The following is a 19,702-nucleotide window of genomic DNA, read 5'->3' on the forward strand; positions in this document are numbered from 1 at the left end:
ATAAAATAAAAGCACAGTTAAAACTCTTCGGCGGGGCGGAAGAGGCTATTTTTGTTTGGCAGTTCCATATGACACAACTACTCACTTTATTTATATAGGTAGTAAAAAAAAAAAAAAAAAACAAATGCTGTCAACACAACAGAGGTGTTATGGCGTAAGTGAGATGTATGAAGTGATGTGATGACAACAAAAAGTTGTTTTTTAAAAAGATAATGTACACTCTCATCCAACATATTGGCAATAACAGTAATTAAAAAAAGTAATTAAAAGTAATTAAAAAAACAGTATTTTAGAAAGCTCGCCTTAGGGCGGTCACTATCTTGATCGGTGTAGACTCTTTGGCTGCTTCATTCTATTTTGTCGTGACGTCACCCTTATTTAAAAAAAAAAAGTCCACAAAACGACGGCTCTGTCATTGGCTGATTTATCTCAAAGGGCGGAAACCACGCCTCTTGTTGTAGCGGATTGGTTGATACTCCTGTCAGTCAAATCCCCCTCCTGCCTCTGGTTTCAGAGTCCGGTTGATGGAGAGAAGGAGTGGAAAAAGGTAGAGAGACGTGGTGGAGATGTAGGCAACAACGGAAACAATCATTTTTTTAACGCTCCCTGTTCTTCCTGCATCGTGCATTTGACTTTTTCGTACTTTGTTTATTTTTCTTTTCTTATTTCACGGTGTTTTCGCCGCTTTACGGTCCGAGTCATGTATCCCTGGCAACGCGAATAACTGTCCTGCGAAGTTTGGATCAAGTGTTTTACCTTTTGCCGAAAAACAGACTGGACATTTTTCCGCTAAACTAACGCAGATGACTCCGAGGTGGCTACGAATGCACGTGGAAGAACTTCAGACTGTTTTTATTTCTCTTTAACTTGTTTTTTATTATTAAATCTTGTGTTTAGGGGAACGGGACAGCGCGAGACAATAGTGGTGTGAGAGAGAGAGAGAGAGCTCGTGCAAGGCAGCAGGGGGGGTCGACAGCTCGCGGGGGCTTTGTTCTGCCCTGTGTGGAGACGCACCGCGAGCCCGCTGCGGATATCGCCTGATTTACCGGTGGATTAATGAATAGCTGGTGATTAATAAGCGGAGTCGGAAGCCGTGGGAGCAACCATGGATGTGACTCTGTCCGAGTTACTGGCCACTTTCATGGAGTCACCGCTGGTGGTGTGGGTGAGTGGGAGCAGCACGCGCACACACAGTTGTGATGGGGATGCACACGAGCTGCTGACCTCTGCTTTACTTTCACTCCTCACGTCTCTCTCAGATCAGGTGTTCTTGCAACGAGAACCAACTGTCGAGCTAGTACAGCAACACAACTTTAATGCGCCTTTCCACAGAAGGGTTGTACTTCATAGTTTTCGTTTTCATTTACACTGCTCGGAATGACAGAGTGAAAAAGCCTCAGATTAAGTGGTCCAGAGAGAATTTTTGGTTGGTACCTCTGGGACTTTCCAACTTTACTTCTCACACTAACTGTCAAACAGGAGACGGTTCATCCTCTGTCTCCTCTGCTTCACTGCTCACAGCTGGTGTAGCTCAGCTCTTTTACCATCAATATGCTAATGCACACTGGAATTTCCCCTCATTTACTCAAATATCCTCCCGGTTTTGGTGATCTTTTAGCTCTCTTGCTGCAGTCTAAGGTGTGAATGTGTTCAGTCACTATCTTCTGCTGATTTCACAAAACTCGTAAAGCTTAAGCAGAGATTGAGCAAATAACTGGGTGGAACTAATTGAAACCAAATCCAGAATAAAGCAGCATGCTTTATCCCACTGCAAACATCAGGCATGTCATGTATTGTGCACCGTGTTGCTATGCAAATATAACTAGCAATAATAATAATACAACACTTTTTATAGCATTTGTGAGATAGCTATATTAATTCAGTAGTAGAATTACAGATACAGCTTTCTTCAGAGTTTGCTTGGGACCTGTTCAAATCTTCCTGCAGCCCAGACTATGACAACCAGCTGAGCAGTCAACAGGTTATTAACCTTGTGTTACTTCCTGTTTCCCCACGGCCTCATATCCTGTTGACCTGAATGCTCAACCAACTATTTTTCCCACCTTTGTTGCACACAGACAAACGCGATTAATATGGCCAGACAGTAGAAAAGTGACTCAGGGCAACTTTCACCAGACAAGTTTCTGTCTTTTTCCCGTTCTCAGTTTTTCTTTATATGCACATCCATGGGTTTAAGAAATATGTTTTGTCTCCAAAACATTGCCAGTACAATCCCTGGACCGGATTTTAGGATATGTCAGGGAGGGGGAAATGAAAGAGCAGTTCTTAATGTTCCCAGGTGTCTAACTGTGTGAGGTTAGATAAACAGAAGTTGAAAGCAATATTCAATCTACCATATGTAACATTTTAGAGCCAGTCTTTTTCATTTGTACTGTTTGGCAGCTGTTCTTCCTGCACAGTGTTGTTTAGATTGACAAGTAAGCAAGCACCTGCGAAGGTGCCTTAAGGTGCACTCAGACCTGATTTTGCCGGGTAAAATTTACTGACAAATAGCCGGTGGGACAGCATATGGTTGTAAGTGTAACCATAGCAGGTGATAGCATGGAAAGTGGGCTAATGGCAATATTATCCAAGGCTGTAAATTATACAGCTTTCTTGTCGTTGACCTCTGTTGCTTTATCTTTTTCTGATCGAAATTGCGATTTCAGATGTGATCGCGAAAGCTGCGGGGTTTTTTTTGCAGTGATCCTAACTGACCCAGGATCTGCTCCCTACCTGCCAAGCTCACCAATCAGAAGCGGCATTGCTGCTCGTGGACAGGTGACGCTAACGCAATCAGTATAACCTGCTCCACCTGCTGCTTCATTAGTGAAATGGCTTCAGCTGGAGCAGAAGCGGAGTTACGGGATTTAATCCCCAATAATAAAAAACAGCCCGTCGGTCATTTGGGAGTATTTCGGGTTTGAGGCTGCAGACGTGCACCAGAAACAGGTACTGTGCAAAACCTGTCGCGCTAAAGCTGCAACATCCAGCGGAAACACAACCAATTTATACCGACACCTGAAAAATCACCACAGGTATTTGCATGACGAAAAAGTTCCGGTGAAAAGTCTCAAGAAAATAGAAAGATAACTGCCGTTGGTCAAAGACTTCATAGAATGTACATGCATGTTTCTTAAATACATTTGAAATCAATTCTTAACGTTAGTTTTCATTCTTGCATCAGAGTAATGGCATTTAATCTTTTAATGGCATGATGTGATTTGCTGTCATGTCTGTAAATGTTACTGTACATTGTGAATATTGCACTGAAGCTTGATTTGAAAAAAAAATAGTGAATCAAATTGAAATTGCAATATCTGCCAGAAAAATCAAATTTAGATGTTTTCCCAAAGCCGTTCAGCCACTAGTTGCTGTCCTTGCACTCACTACATTCATTGTGCAGTTTCAGAAACAAGAATATAACCCCTTGTCATTCTGAGTGCCAGAATTCAATCAGACTGTACTCTGTGCAGAGCGAAAGAGGCCGGTGAGTTTGCAACAGGAAGTTGATATGGCTTTGTTCGCACAGTTGAGGTAAATGGAAAAACAAAATCTCTCTAGAAATACAAATTATTTTTATTTATGACCAGAATTCAAAGTTACAGTAAACAAGTTCTGGACATCAAGTTAGTGCTAGCATGAGAATCAACAGCAAACCACTCCTCCCTCTCTCTGCTCTGTTACGTCCTGCCCAGCCCTTCACCTACACCCCCATTGTGTACCCTGTCCCAGCTAATGAAGAAATCAACAGCTGTCTAACCTGTGAGTCAGCCATAGTGACATATTCCAGCAGCTAATACCAGCCCAAAGCCTCAGAGCTTAAGGAGAAACACATCAAAAGCATGCTCATGGAACTTACTGATTAACAGCTGTGAGCTTCCACCCCTGACTTTGGCCTTCTCTGATTGGCTAAAAGGTTGACTCTCACTTTCTTCTTCTTGATGCTCACTTCTTCTAAAACAGAAGAAAGACACGTGGAAACAAATTGCCAGCTTTGTTGGTCTGTCCAGGTCCAGCAGAAAACAACTGTCCATTCTGAGCAGAGTATGTAAATAAGATGCTCAACACAACAACCCCTCAGACCAGATAGTGCCAGCTACTTTGTATCCGTATGTGTGAACGCACTGATGCAGGTCAAGTTTCCAGTAGTTTCAGAACTTACAAAAATCTGATGGCCAAATCACCTCTGACATGAGGGAGGCACTGACCCCACTCTTCTCTCTTGATATCAGTCTGATTCATTACATGGTGTTTGAGGAGGCTTTTGACTTACATCATCTCTTTGATAAGTTGTTTGATATGAAAAAGAAAAACTGCTGACGCCTTTTTGATATTAAGGGAAGTGGTTTAGCGTCTCTGTCACACTGTTGTAGCAGAGTTACTGTATGTAATATAGTGTCTCTTGTCTTTAATCCCTCTGTCTCTAGGTGCGGATGCTGGGCCCACTGGGTTCATGTGACGATGTGGGCTCAGAGGAACGGGTCAGCATGTTCATGGAACTGGTGGATGGCGTCTTCCTGCACAAGATCATGACACACATGTAGGTAGCAGCAGACAGAGTGAGAGTTTCATGTTTCATTTGCATGAATCTGTAAGAAATGTCCTTTGGTGTGTATTTTTGTGTGTCTGGACTGGGTGCACGAGCAAGTAAGTGAGTTCATCCGGATTTCCTGTGTGTGTGTGTGTGTGTCTGTGTAAGTGTGTTTGTGTGACCACATCCTGACTAGCTGGTATCAGGTGGTAAACGTCACAGCCAGATGTGCTGCTCCAGGTTGCAGCAAGAAATAGTTTATTAGCGAGACTGTGAGTTTTACCACTTGCAGTCCCTTCAGAGCTGAGCTGAAGTCAGCGTGTACTGATTTCAGGTTTGTGACAGGCAGGTAGGGCTGTGGTGCAGCAGCTCTCAACACATTAAGCTTCCATGCATTCAGAGACTGGTGTTGTACTGTAGCACTAACTAATGAGCAGAAATGGCCTCAGTGCTAAATGATCATTTCAGGCAGAAGAGAATGATGGTTCCTACTGACTGAGGTTTCCTACTGGAACTTTGAAAATCAGGCCACATATTTATTCATTTTGTAAAAAGGCTGCTGTGGTTTTGAACTAACTTTACTGCAAACAGGACAAACTCCTGCATTTGTTGGGGACAGTCTCAAGTTGCTGATTAATGCACATTTTTAGCAGAAAGATGGTGCATGTGGGATGGAATCAAACCTTAGTGTGTGTTCACGGTAATGAAGGAACATGTGTAACCACCAGACTTATCCTTTAAAATAGATGGAAAAGCTTCTAAGAAAAGCATTTGGGCCATAGGACAATAACGCTGTCCACAGTAATATCAAACATATTTATATGTGTGGAATCTCATTTGTCCCCCATCCAGACAGCCCTATGTCCACAACCAGACCACATGTTCATATTTTAGTTATTGTCTTCAGAAACAATGATAATCACTCTATTGTTCTCCACGCTCTGAATGTAGGGCTGACTACGGGGGGGGGGGGGGGGGGGGGGGTTTATAGGGGTTTATGGGAAAGTGGGTTACAGAGGAAGAGGTCAGGATAGAAGGGCCATGAGGACTATGAAAGGAAAGCCACTCAGAGACAGTTGGTAAATCAGTCAGTCAGAGAACCAGTCAGCTGTTAAATCAGTCAGTCTGTAAACCTATTATTCTCTCTGACCCTTAAGAAAATAAATACTGAACTGGGACAGCATTTGCAGTAATACTGCATTTTAATCTGGGCTTCTTTCTTCAATCTGTTGATTGACTTGTTGACTGGGAATAAAGTTTAGAAAAAGGTAAATTTCCTATATAAAATTAGCCTCCTTACTGCTGATAATTTGCTGTGGGAACACTTGAAATGATTGAAACAATGAAATAGGCTGAGGTTGAAGTGAAATACTCTGTCAGATACAGTGACTGAAAGAAGCTGAAACAGCATTTAAATTGGAAGTACTGAGTTCTGTTCATGCTGTCAGTCTTTGGCTGATAGAGCATGATCCTGAGCCTGAGACCAGGATCTGCATTAGGGTTTAGAGCTTGGCAGTAGTAGTTCTGAAAGACAGACGGGCAGAATTGTAATGATATTTGAAGAACGGCCTCCGGTGATTGGTTGGCTCGAGGAGCACAGGCAGAAAGATCATTGGTCAGATATGGTGACATCAGGATTATGAATGGAGGGATTAGTGTATTAGGAGTACATAGCCAATGTTAAAGTTCCTCACTGAACTGTCTCCAAAGCTTCATCTCATGGTTGGGACATGGCCTTAAATCAACACAAACACAGGTTAATGGCTGCAGTTGTCTTGTTTGATTATCAGCATTTAAAATGTGTAATCACAGAAAAAGTTAAATGACAGAAACTTTGCAGCCATAAACCTGCTGCTGTTGACAAGGCTACGCACGCAGCTGGTTACTCTGCAGAGTGACAGCCTGATACATTTCTAATGATTTCATTTAACTAACTCATTTAGTTGAAGCCCTCAAACACTGCTGTTCCCAGCCCGCAGTGATAATTCCTTATTTTATGATTGTGACATAGAAAACATATCAACATAAACCCAGGTTAATAACAGCTCTGCTGTGTATTTTCAGCTATATTACCATTTAAAATGAACAACCACAGAGAGCATTAGAGGCCACCAGAGGTTGTCCTGCTTTACTGGGTTACAGCCTCTGATCTTCACTGGGCTGACTTGTGTCGTTGTTTTGGAAAAGGTGCTTTTACCTCGTATGCACTGAAACACCAAACTGGAGTTTTAAGATTTACACACTGTGGAGGCTGCACTGTGGTACAGACTCCTCAGGATTCCCCTTTGAGGTGAGAAAAATGCGGTTTAGTCTGGACCGAGGGCTGAAAGAGAGAGAAAAGAAGTGATAATCTGATCTTGAATCAGCACTGAAAGCAGCTGAAACGTTGCATGTGAAAAAGTGGATGCTGTGGATGAAACCTGAAACTTCAAACTTTAAGTGTCAGTTGAAGCATAAGCACTGAAAGGAGCTGAGATGTCAGTTGAGGTTTAAAGGGATGAAATGATCAAATGAATGTAGGGATGCCAAAGACCACAAAGTCTGTTTACGTCAGTTGCAAGAAGCCGTTGAAGTTTGATCCATATTTAGCCAGCCTGATGGCAAAGACCCTGTCTCAGTGCAACTACAGCAAAATGAAGGTCTGTTTTCTGGCCTGTTTATATTTAGATTAGTTTCTGTTTGAGGTGAGTGGAGCTCCACCATCAAACTAACGTCATGACAGTGATAATAGGTCAGCCAGACCCTGTAACACACCCCCTGTTCATATGCATATCAGTCTGGCACAGCCTCACGTGTTGATGTGATGGTAAATCCTTCAGCACAATAGTTGTCCTGTACCCAAGACGTGTGTGTGTGTGTGTGTAATCATCTTTGTCTTAAACAGCCTCTAATAACGTCAGTCTAAATCAGGGGTGTCAAACCTGTCCACAAAGGGCCGGTGTGGCTGCAGGTTTTTGTTCCAACCAATGAAGAGCACACAGTTTGACCAATCAACTGTCTGAAGACTGAGATCAGTTGATTAAATGAGTCAAGTCTGGTGTGCTGCTGCTTGGTTGGAACAAAAACCTGCAGCCACACCGGCCCTTTGTGGACAGGTTTGACACCCCTGGTCTAAATGCTTCTGTGCTGTGTGCGTGTCTCCATAGTGATCCTAGCCCAACCCATCAGAGGCTGAACAAGAATGTGAACAATGATGTGTCGCTTCGCCTTCACAACCTGAGCGTTCTCACCAGGCACATCAGGACGTATTACCAGGTATGTGCACGCACGCACGCGCACACACACACACAGTGCCAACGCTGAGTTTATAAATGATGGCAGCATTCATGGCACTGCACTACAGAGTCCAGTATTCCAGTAGTCATTTGTCCCACCAACACGTTTTCTTGTTTACAGGTGCAAAAAAAAAAAGTTTTAAACAACTATAATCAGCAGTTTATTTTCTGCTAGTCAGTTGTTCCATGTTTTTGATGATTGTATATTACATCTACTGTATAGTGTGTTTGTGTTGGAGATGCAGCATTTTCAGCTGATTAATTTTGCCTAAGGGGTGAATGTGTGGGTATGTGTGCGTGTGTGTGTGTTTAGTTTGTCTTTCAGTCATCATTACTGTCATGTGCGTGTCTTCTGATGTGCCTATTTAGCTTGGATGTTAACAACAAGGGCCCTGCAGGCAACCACACACAACAACACGTTCATATACATTTGTAAACCACAGCAGTGTGTGTGTCTGTGTGTGTGTCAGTCACGGCTGTATTGATGGTGTATATCATCAACCTTGAACTTGCTGGCCAATCATTTTTTAGAGCACTTGCTTGATCACTGATAATCTGCGGTGATCAATGGTAGCAGGAAGTAACACAGTATAGGCAGATCATTAGAAACAAATGTCACAGTCAGTGTGAGGCATTTTATTACTGTGTGTGAGTGTTTTCTCTGATGTTTGAGTCACACAGGAGAGTTTATGTTTCCTGTAAAACACAGTAACTCTTTTCAAAATGTTTGTCATAAAAACACGTCGCATTTCTGTTTTCCATCGGATTCATCAGCTTTGGATTGAAATGATCCAGAAATGGTAAATAGCAGGCATGGTGAGCAGCTGTTACCTTGCTCAGGAAGACATAAGTTAACCAGCAATAGGTGACTCCAAAAACTTGTCACTGTCGCTTGACACCGAAAAAAAAAATCACTTGCTTTTCTCTGTCTGACCTTTTAAGAGGAATGAGTCGTAATTCACAAAGATTTTATGAAGATGTTTTCAGAGAGCCTGTAAACACAGTGAAAGCAAAGACCCTTTGCAGTATGACAGGAAGATTATCATCACAGGGGGCGCTGCGTTTCTTAACGCGTCGTTTTTAGGTTGAGGTGTCACTTTAAAGAGTCAGCTTTTCAGTCGCTCTTTTTGTCCTCATGTTGTAGTATTACATTACATTATACACAGAAATAGTGAAAACCTACGCCAGCTCCAGTGATGTAATGCGACCAATAATGCGTGCATGTGTGTGCATGTACAGTGTGTTGTTTTTTTTTCTGTATAAATCAGAGATAAGGAGCTCAGATGCAGTTGATCTGGCTGAGTGGCAGTCATGCCCAGTTGACTCTAAGCTCTAACCCCACACAGTGATGGGGGTGTATTGCTTCATTGTTGGTATTTTAAATCTCAGGGAAGGTTATTTAATTGTTTGGATTCTTTGATTGTTTGTACTTTGTCAGTTAATGTACAATGTAGGTTAATTTATTAGCTTCAGATATAGATTTTCAGTGATGCTCTGAATATGTGGCATCCCTTCGGCTTCGGGTTTGTGAATGGTTAGCAGTAAGTCTACACTGTTCTGCTTTCATTAAACACTAAAACAGTGGTACAACAATAGACCACATCTGCTGCTCTGTCTGTGTGTGTGTGTGTGTGTGTGTACGTGGATACTCTGCATGAAGTGGGTCATTCTGGGCTGCATGGGGTTAATCTGTTCATGGCTAATCTATAACCACAGTCAAATATCCTGGCCTTAAAACACACTCAAGCTACACACACGTGCATGCACACACCTCATGGTATAACCTTGTGTTATGAGCCTTAGAATGTGACTTTAAGCATTAAGTGTTCAGACCGTGTGTTGTGGTGTTGTGGTGTTGTGGCCAGGTGCATCCTGTTTGCTTAAACTTTTCTAAACATGTTAACATAACCAAGCCACATAGGTGAAGGACCTCTCTGTAGACCTTTGCTGTAAGGTTGTGGTGAGGCATAATCAGGGCAAGGGTATAAAACCATTCCCAAAAGCTTGAGTGTTCCCAGGAGCACAGTGGCCTCAAAGATTGTTAAGTGTGTGTAGTTTGGAACCACCAGTTCTCTCTCTGGTGTTGGCCATCCAGCCAAGCTGTGTAACAGGGCAAGAAGAAGTTGAAGTTTTAGTCAGGGAGGTGATAAAGAACCCAACAGTCACTCTAAGAGAGCCTCAGAAACCCACTGCAGAGCTGAGCGAACCTGACGTAAGGACGACCATCTCAGTAGCTGCTCCATCAGTCGGGCCTTTTTTGAGACAAGTCTTTGACTGTCCTTGAATGACCCAGCCAAAGCCCCCCCCCAAAATCTGTGGAGAGACATGAATATGGCAGTCACAGACACTTATCCAATCTGACAGCACTTGAGAGAACCTGCAAGGAAGAATGAGATGCATTGCCCCAGTCCAGTTGTGCAAAGCTTGTATAGACTTTTACAAAGTACCTCATTAAGGATCTGAATACTTGTTTTTGATTTTCACTAAATTAGCAAAAAAAAATTAGAAAAACTGTTTAAACTTTGCCATTATCATTTATTGAGTCTAGATTAATGGGCAAAAATGGCAATTTGATCCATCTGAAGTTAAATTTCCAACAAAGTGTGCAGGAAATTGAAGGGGTTTGAATACTTTCTGAATCCACTGTACACACTCACAGTTATGCACACTCACACACATATATCCAGCTGGGGCTAGGCGTTGGCTGTCTCCTAATTAGATGATGTCCCAGCAGACACACAAGCTGGTCCAGTGAATCTCCCAGTATCCCCTGTGACAAAGCACTAACTGCTAGTGTGTGTGTGTGTGTGTTCGAGAGAGGGGGGGGGGGGGGGTCTGTCACCTCCCTTCTGCTCCCTCTCTGTTATACAAAGGACAGTAATTTGATATCACGAGCTCTGAATACAAAGCTACTGTATTTACTCTTTTCCCACTCTTGCTGAGTCTCTTCCATCCAACTAGCCCACCCAAATACTGGGCAATTAATTGATTAACTGATCAGTTTATCAGCATCAAATGAATTGATGGCAATTTGCACAATATAAATAGCGATTGTTGGTGACAGCTGTGGGAGGACTTGCAGCTTTTCTCTGTTTAATATCATTTTTAACTGGAGTGTTTTTGACTGTTGGTCGGACAAAATAAGTGTGTGTGTGTGTGTGTGTGTGTGTGTGTGTGGCACAGCTCATGCATTTAGAAGTGTGAAACTCTGGCTCTGGTGAGAGAGATTTAAAAGTGTAGTAACCTCAGCAGGACTCTCCCTCTTGCTCTCCTTCTCTCACCCCTTTCCCCTCTCACTTTACCCCTCCTTGGTTACCGTGGGAACTGCAGAACAAAGCTGTGAGCCTACATGGGATGTTTTGAACTCCATATCCTCTGGCCTACTTCGCACACACACCCACACCCTGGCAGGGTGGATTGTAATATTCTGTGTGTGTGTGTATGCATGCTGACCCTGGTCAAACTCGCTGACAGAGTTTTATTGCCCCAACTAACTACCAGTCAGTGTCAGGAAAGACTTCTGCTGTGTGCAGTGAAAGGGTGAGGTTTTACTGTGAGGTTACCGGACTGTACTGTTACCTTGTGATTTGTAGTGTGGAATGACTGTGGGTTTAGAGATGGACTGTTAATGCTCCCTGTGTCTGTAGAAAAATACTGAGGAAGGTAAGCAGGAGTTACTATGGAGGAAGGGATGAGCCTGGACTACTGTTTGTTTGTCATCTGGTGGAAAACTCCAACAAGACTGATAAACTAGTAGTTTTTAAAGACACGATCACCTAGCAGCCAGTGTAGACATATCGTACTATTTGAAGTTTGCTTAACAAATTTATTCTTAAAACCTGATTACAGGATTACAGTTGAATTAGATGGAAAGTTACTGTGGGCCAATGAATAAAGGAGTTGTTTTTGTAAAATAGATGTTTTTGATCACAACTCCCTAACTTAACTCCAAACATTCATTACTCCCACTATTTTTTTTTTTAATCGAGTCTTGGCATTTGGCTTGTAACATATTAATCTCAGTGAATGGTGATTCACTTAGTTTTTTTTTTTTTTTTTTAAATTTCAGACATTTTCTTCTATCTGGCTGTGAATGTCCTGCAGGCCTATTTGATTTTTCTTCTTTCATTCTTGAACACACTGGATATGTGCAGCCAAATGTACGATACGATACAGAGTAATGTTGCAATATTATTTTACAAAGTAAAATAATATATAATATATTTTTATAATATTTTTTTTTTTTTTTTTACAAGTACAAGTGCTTTTTGAACCGGATGGATCAGGAAACACTGCTCAGACATTTCATTTGGCTTTATACATAAATGTGACTTGATGTAACCAAAAGGAAGTACAGAGCTCCTCAGGAGGAGGAGAGCAGCAGGTTTTGATTTGGTTTTTTAAAGCGGTCAAAGTGCTGACAGAGTTGTGCAACACAGAACCTGGAGGCTCAGTTAAAGTCAAATCTGCTCTTAGCTGCCACCATTTCATTGATCTTGGATTAGAAATGTGAGCCCAATGTGTTAGTGGGCCATGGATTTAGGCGTGTGTGTGTGTGTGTGTGTATAAATAGGTCAGTATAGCATGCTATATTGATCCCTTGTCAGTTTGAAGTGTTTGATCCTGCTGGTGATGTTGCTGCAGGAGAATATCTATAGATCTCAGATATCACTAGTATACACACACACACACACACACACACATTTTGAATAGACACTGGCACTCACCTTATTCGCATAGCACACAGCACTGTCACAAAAATAAAATATACACCACAATTATATATTAAGTAGACAGTATGAAGTAACTGACAGCTGGGTAATGTGTTGACGTGGACGGGTGCTATTAGCCAGAGAGAATAGTGTAAGTCTATCTGTCTCATCCATAATAAACAACCAGCTAGTTAGCACTGACCTTAGACGTGGCATTAAAGCCATAATCTTTTTTTCCAGATGGAAACACTGACCTAAACGTGCCACAGAGCTCTCAGTCAGCTCACATGTTAACAGAGCTTTTCTCTCTTTCCTTCCTATTAGGGATGTGCTGCTATTCAATTTTCCTGTTACAGTTACTGTGGACAAGAATATTATGTACAATAATCATCAAACTGTCCTGAAACAGTACTACTGCTAATAAAATACAGTAACTGTGCATTGCAGCTTAGATGGACTTACACTAAAAACATCATAGACAAAAAAGCATGTTGATCATTTCAGAGTTTAAGACAGCTGACTTTTCTTTTTCTGTTACATACAGAACTTTATATATAATTTGGATTTCTGGAAACAGCAATAATCTCTGTAACCACAGTATATAGTAAAACTAGTATACTGGCACAGCTCTACCTTCCATATGTGACACGTAAGCTAAACCATAGTTTGTCATGTCGTCTGTCCTTGAAATACACAGTCACCAAATGAGTTTAAAGTTTGTTCTGAAGATGTGATGATATTAATTTTCTTTGCAGAGTTTGCAAGAGTTTGATGTCAGTGACCAATGCCACTGCCCCATCACTGACATAGGATTAAAAGGTCATTAACAGCTAAATTGTGGTCACTACAAATGCTGTCATTTATCAGACAGGGGGAGAGCATCAGTCAGAGATGATCCTTTGGGAAGACACATTCTCCATATTTTCCATTGTTTTGTTCTTTGTAAGTGCTCGCTAATTTCCTGTGCATCCACGGACCTTGTGGCCATTTTCAGATTGGTATGTTGTTCTCAGGGGAGCAGTGTGTGTTCCACACAGCCCCTGCTGCCTCACCAACTCTCTGGGGTGTGCTTGGCTAGCTTTAAATCCTAGAGTATAATTCTGTGCAGTGTTGCACATGAACCCTAACCCTTTTGATTCTTCATATTACAACACGACTTTTCCTCTGGTATCACCAACAAACATTATCCGTTGACTCTGTCATGTGAAACAAACAAAAACTTTGTGGCAAAGCTTGCAGTCCTTGTCTTTCAGCTGGAGTGCGGCTATGCCTTAAAGACATCTGGTAGCCAGCTCACATGTTTTATTCACACTGTACTGTGTGTGTGTGTGTGTGTGTGTGTGTGTGTGTGTGTGTGTGTGTGTGTGTGTGTGTGTGTGTGTGTGTGTGTGTGTGTGTGTGTGTGTGTGTGTGTGTGTGTGTGTGTGTGTGTGTGTGTGTGTGTGTGTGTGTGTGTGTGTGTGTGTGTGTGTGTGTGTGTGTGTGTGTGTGTGTGTGTGTGTGTGTGTGTGTGTGTGTGAGTGAGTGAGAGAGAGAGAGCTTTGGTCTCTCATTACACCCTGGTCATTGTAACAGTATCTGCAGGTATTGCTCTACCGCTACACTCTCAGAACTGTCCCTGCAGCTCAGTAGTAACGGTGGTGTAAGCCGATAGTGCTTTTATTTGCCTGCTTAGCAGATGACACTCTAGATCAGAGCCCCATATCTCATTAAGTTGTGACTGTGGCCAAATATATACACCAGCATATGTCAGATAGAAAGGTTTAATATGCATGAGTAGGTCCACTCCCTGTTTACCGTGGAAACAGCACCACCTCACATGTAAAGTTTGATATCTTTCCCTATTGTGTGAGAGACTGTGTGCAGGTGTGTGCTCTGTGTTTTAGAGTGTATTATTCTAGTGAGCAATTCCCTGACAGTCACTTCCCTCCTCCCAAAACACACAGATCTATCAACACACACACACACACACCCAAAAGTACAATTCACTTGTCCTGAACCAGAAGTCATCAGTGTGTCTCCCTCCCATGTGTCCCTCTCTATAGCTAATATCTTCCTGTGTCACCCTACTGCCCTCACGTTTCCTCATCTCAAAACAACTTGCTTTGGCACATTCCACGTTTTGATGAAAACACTTGACCTTTTGTGGTTTCTATGTGTGTGTTGTGTTTGACTCATTAGAGTTAATAAGTAAATATTTGTGTTTGTGTTTTAATTGGTCTTGAATTTTCTTGGCCTGTCTTGACAAACAGGTGTGTTTGGGAGACAGGAGAGGATGTTCAGGAATGGAAAGCATTCCCCCCTGGTGGGGTGTTTCTTTCCTGACACACACACACACTCTGTCTCTCTCTCACTTTGTCAACAGGAGGGTGTTTCCTGTTGGCTGCTTGCCTATACACACAGGCAAACATGTTGCATACAAGTCTGGGTCAGCTAGTGGCTGGACTTTGGTTCATTTCTATAAAATGTGTTTGAGCAGCTCATGTAAAAACAAGAACAGCATTAGACTGCTTCCACACACTGTTTATGTCACTACACACCGCAGTAAACAAACTGCTGTAATCAACAACTATTAGCTAAATTATTCATTAATAAATATATTTTTGTGCGCACTGTCACGGTGGTGATGATTCTTCACTGTGAGGGTTAACTTTGTGACCTAAAGTAGGAGTCAGTTTTAGAAAAACCTAGCACTTTCATTTTCCATCATAGTCCCCTCCCACATTTACACTCTTAGTCCAGCGGTCACAGAGCATACTTCTTTGTAGAAGTCAGCGTCTTGGACCTCTAGAAAGTGATGACATCATCATCACTGTCAAAATGGCAACCACTGAGCTTCTTCTTCATCTTGGGAAAGAGGTATTTGCCTGAGGTGATAAATCAGGTCAAATCAGGCCAAGGACCTCCTTTGGTGATGCGTCCTAGAGACTGAGGTCGATGATGACTGCACGAATGCCGTTGAATGTTGTCACTCTTCAACTACCTGAAACAGAAATACCACAAAAGTTATTAACTTTAAACTTTCTGCATAATCAAAGAGTTGAACTGCTGCACGTGCTTGTAGCGAGAGCCGTATTATTCTCATCTACTTCTACCTTCCGCCACAAACTTGTCAATTAACCCTTCTACTTCCCAGAGGTCACTTGTCATGCAAATAGTTTTGACTGTCCTGTGACAGCTTGTTTAAATTTCTGGTGATGAAATTTCAGTTTCTGTTAGGTGACATTATTATTTATTTTTAAGTCTGCAGAAACCAAAAATGCAAAACACTTCTTCCTGTTTACTGCACAGTGTGATGTAGGAATGAGCCACCTGCTATAAGCAAATGTGTATTTATATATATATCTGTATCTAAATCTAAATAGATGCTTTTGTTAGCTTCAGTTGGCTACTGATTGATAGTTCCTGTTGCTCCATTATTTGTCCGTTATGTTGTCTTACACACAGTCATCATCATCACTGTAAGACTGAGATTTATTTGTGCTCTCTGTCTTTGCTCCATCAACCCCCTCAAACTCTCCATCTATGTTACAGGACACTTTACAGCAGTTGATCGTCATGCCGCTTCCCAACATCCTCTGCATCGCCAAGGATCCAATATCAGGTAACAGAAATTCGTACACAGCGTACCGTACGCCCTTTTGTTAATCAACTACTGCATATTTCCACTACCTTCTTACGTGTACTTTAATAGAGATCTGTAATGCTCCCAATAATAATTACCTGCTAAAACTGGTTGGGTTACTTATAACCATCCTACCATCCTAATGTTGTTAGCAATTTTCAAGGCTTGTGCTGAATTGGATTTAAAAAAAAGTGTTTGTTTCTTCTTGTACTTTCTTTGTTAGTGAATCTGCTACCATGGCATCATTTCAAACACTGGTCTCCTGGAGAATTTTAATTACATGTTACACAAACACACATTACACATATTTTATACAGTCTCATTAAATGTGTCGTACTCTTCTGCAGTGCAGACATTTTTTAACTCAGTGAGGTTTTCCTGTTTAAATAAAGGTGAAAAAAGAAATGACAAGACTGAGTTTGCCCACAGACTTCAGTTCAATTTAGTTTTATTTATAAAGCACCAAATCAGAACATATGGTATGTTAATGTGCTTTACAGAGTGAGGTCGAGACTTTACAGTATTATCGAGAGAAACCCAGCAGTTCTCATCATGAGCAAGCATTTGGCAACAGTGGAGAGGAAAAACTTCCCTTTAACAGGAAGAAACCTCTGACAGAACTGGACTCAGGGAGAGGACGGAGAGATGGGGGGAGAGGGGTCGGAGAAGAGACAGAGAGAGAGACCAGGACCAGGTGTATATACTGTTATTTTCAAGCACTGTCAGACTGGCTGTTATAATAATGACAGTTATATGTAAAGGTGTAACAGTGTTATTGATAAAAACAGCAGCAAATGATTGCAGCACCAGTTACTTGCAGAAGGAGGACAGATAAGAAAAGGACAAACTGCAGCAGAGACTAGACACAAAAGTAATAACATGCAGTAGTGTGATCATGGCATAGCTGAAGGCTCTGCCTCCCATTCTCCTTTTGGCAACTCCAGGAACCACAAGGAAGCCTGCAGTTAGAGAGTCAAGTGTTGTGTGTTCTTATCTCTTTCTCAGCACTGTCAGTACTCGCTCTGCAGCAGGCGGAGTTATTGGGCCATCCTAATAATAAGGAATTACAGTGGTCTAGTCCATAGGTAACACATGCATGGATTCGTTTTTCAGCATTCTTTCTGAATGGATGGATGTTTCTAATTTTCACATTAGAAACTTCAGTTTTGTCTGAATTTAGAAATAAAGAATTACAGGTCATCCAGGTCCTGTTAAATAAACCCATGGCATGAAGAAAATAAACCTACAGGAGATAAATACTTAAAAATAGTCTTACACTGTGTCAGATATGGTAGTGCACAGTTGAAAAATGCAGTTTATAGCTGCATCTTTGCAGAGCTCAAAACTGTGCTATTTCTGTTAAATTGTTGTTCAATGAATAACAACATAGAGTCTGTAGTCAGCAGTGAAAGGTTAGCTCTGGCATCGTATACTGTGACACTGCCTCAGGCTTCCTTCAGCCTCAGTCCCTGTCAGCCTTCAGATCTTTTCTTCAAACATAAAGTTCAAAGACTAGCTGTGGAACTTTATGAACCTTTTTCCATGCAGTGACTTTTGGCGTTTTTTCAGCTAAATTATGATTTAATGTATTTGAAGCACTTTGTAAACTCTGCTCCAGAAAGTGTTGAATAATATTTTTTTCTGACGTACAGCATGTCTCTGTGTGTTTTGCCCCCCCCCCCCCCCCCCCCAGCTAAGAGCATGGAAGAACTGAAAAGACTTTTGTTGCTGATACTAGGCTGTGCTGTTCAGGTAACACACACACACACACACACACGCCCAAACACAGCAGTTTACTGTGCCACCCAGTCTCTCCCAGGAAGCGTATTTGTGTCTGTTTAGGTTTGCATGTCTGAGCACAGCCGTTCAGTGTGTCTGCTGATAAGCTGCAGGGTGGGACTGGGTGTGGGTGGGACTGCAGGATTCAAACGCACATGGAGTCATATCAGTGGTTTGCTAAAGTCATCAGGATTATGGAACTGTAGAATGAAAATGTTGGCTATTTGAACTTCAAGTTTTAGCCATTTCAGTGTCTTGCTCAAGGGCACTCTTTAAACGGTTGTTTAAATATTTGTATAAGTGAATTGAGACAAGTTTGGGAGTGTAAACCAACTAGTTTTGAAATCCATTCTCTCTGTTTAATTTATGATCTCGCCAGAAAGGTGTGTTAGGAGTTAACTGGGTTACCTGTAAATAAGGAGGAGAGGCCAGTCATGTGGGAGGTGGGGGCGCAGGTGGTTTCTGTGTCTGTGTTTCTTCATTCAGCTCTTTATTGTTTCTCATTTCCACCTCTCCCATGGCTCTGAGCCCACCAAACCGTTTTGGTTTTGTTTTCCTTTGCCCACGGCTGCTTTGTTTTTCTCTTCCTCACTCCTTATTTTCTAATTTCCCTCCCTCTTTCACTCTGTCTTCCCTCCTTTTGTCTACCTCCCTACCTGTACTGGTTCTACTGGTTCCATGAAAGAGGAAGGCCATGAGGGAGCAATGAATGGAAAGACGGAGGGAGGGGCTGATAAAGCCACATTAAAATGTTGCTGATGTTATAAACAATAACTCTTTCTCCAGGCCAGCAAACATTTGCCAAACAAACTCATATTCTACATGAAACTGTATGAAACTACCAGTGTAAACACCAGTGTAAATGGCAAAACATAGTAACATTAACAACCTGGAGTTTTTGTTTTATCTTAATTTAAAAAATTAAACCATTTTAGTCAAATAAGTTTCCTATTTTAATTTATGCCTGTATCTACATGTGTTTGTGCATGTGTGTGTGTGTGTGCTCAGTGTGAGCGTAAGGAGGAGATGATAGAGAAGATCAAGCTGCTGAACATTGAGACCCAGGCCGCCATCGTCTCTCACATACAGGAGGTCAGTAGAGCACAGCGTTGTCTATGATAGAATAAACCAGTGATCAGTGGAGATCATAATAAAATAATCTTATCTCCACTCAAAGTGGAAGTCCACTCGTTAGCTTCTCCAAGGCTGTCAAAGACATCTCGTGTTCTCCATCAGCTCCTTGTTTGCCTATGACCTTTGACCTCTTCGTGCTTTTGAAAAATTGAGGACATTTTTTTCCTTTTTTTTTTTTTTTATTTTATGGACTAAATAATTAATACATCTAATAATTAATACACAGCCTCTAAAATTCTGCTCTGTGCACAAGGCACCTCAACAGTGATCTTTAATGTTAGTTAAAGTGTTAGTGTTAATGTTAGTTTAAGGTTAAAATGAGATACAGTTAGCATGTTCTCACCCTTGAACAGAGCTACAGCCGTAGCTTGTGCGCTGCGGCTGCTTATCGTCTTCTTCCTGTTCACTCATTAACTGTGTGTGTTGGTTAATGTTATTGATGAACTGATACTCGAGCCGCGCAGTATGGTAAAAATGTTACCACATGTCATTACCAGATGTCAGTTAGAGTAGAAGCAGTTGTTACATTAGCTAATCTTTCCTTTAGATCTTTTTATTACAGCCTCCTAGAAATTCCTATTCATATCATGTGCATTGTTTGTCTCCATGCATGAAACATCCAACGTCAGCTGACATCAAGGAG

General features: G+C 41.7%; 1 protein-coding gene across 4 annotated transcripts in view; it reads left to right on the forward strand.

Moving 5' to 3' along the window:
• The first annotated feature begins 535 nt into the window (after nt 1–535).
• ccdc88c (coiled-coil domain containing 88C) overlaps nt 536–19,702 on the forward strand; it is a 41,714-nt gene continuing 22,547 nt past the window's right edge. For 3 of the 4 annotated variants that reach the window (XR_005896222.1, XM_041060526.1, XM_041060528.1), the window contains exons 1-6: nt 536–1,165; nt 4,431–4,543; nt 7,681–7,789; nt 16,056–16,125; nt 17,840–17,898; nt 18,934–19,017. Coding sequence is in view for 3 of the 4 variants with exons in the window: in XM_041060526.1 (XP_040916460.1) it covers nt 1,106–1,165; nt 4,431–4,543; nt 7,681–7,789; nt 16,056–16,125; nt 17,840–17,898; nt 18,934–19,017 (495 nt within the window). In the remaining variant the exon portion in view is untranslated. The remainder of the gene's footprint in view (nt 1,166–4,430; nt 4,544–7,680; nt 7,790–16,055; nt 16,126–17,839; nt 17,899–18,933; nt 19,018–19,702) is intronic. The other variant, XM_041060527.1, reaches the window with a different exon arrangement.

This window comes from Toxotes jaculatrix, chromosome 17 (genome assembly GCF_017976425.1).
Source record: "Toxotes jaculatrix isolate fToxJac2 chromosome 17, fToxJac2.pri, whole genome shotgun sequence".
NCBI lineage: Eukaryota > Metazoa > Chordata > Actinopteri > Toxotidae > Toxotes > Toxotes jaculatrix.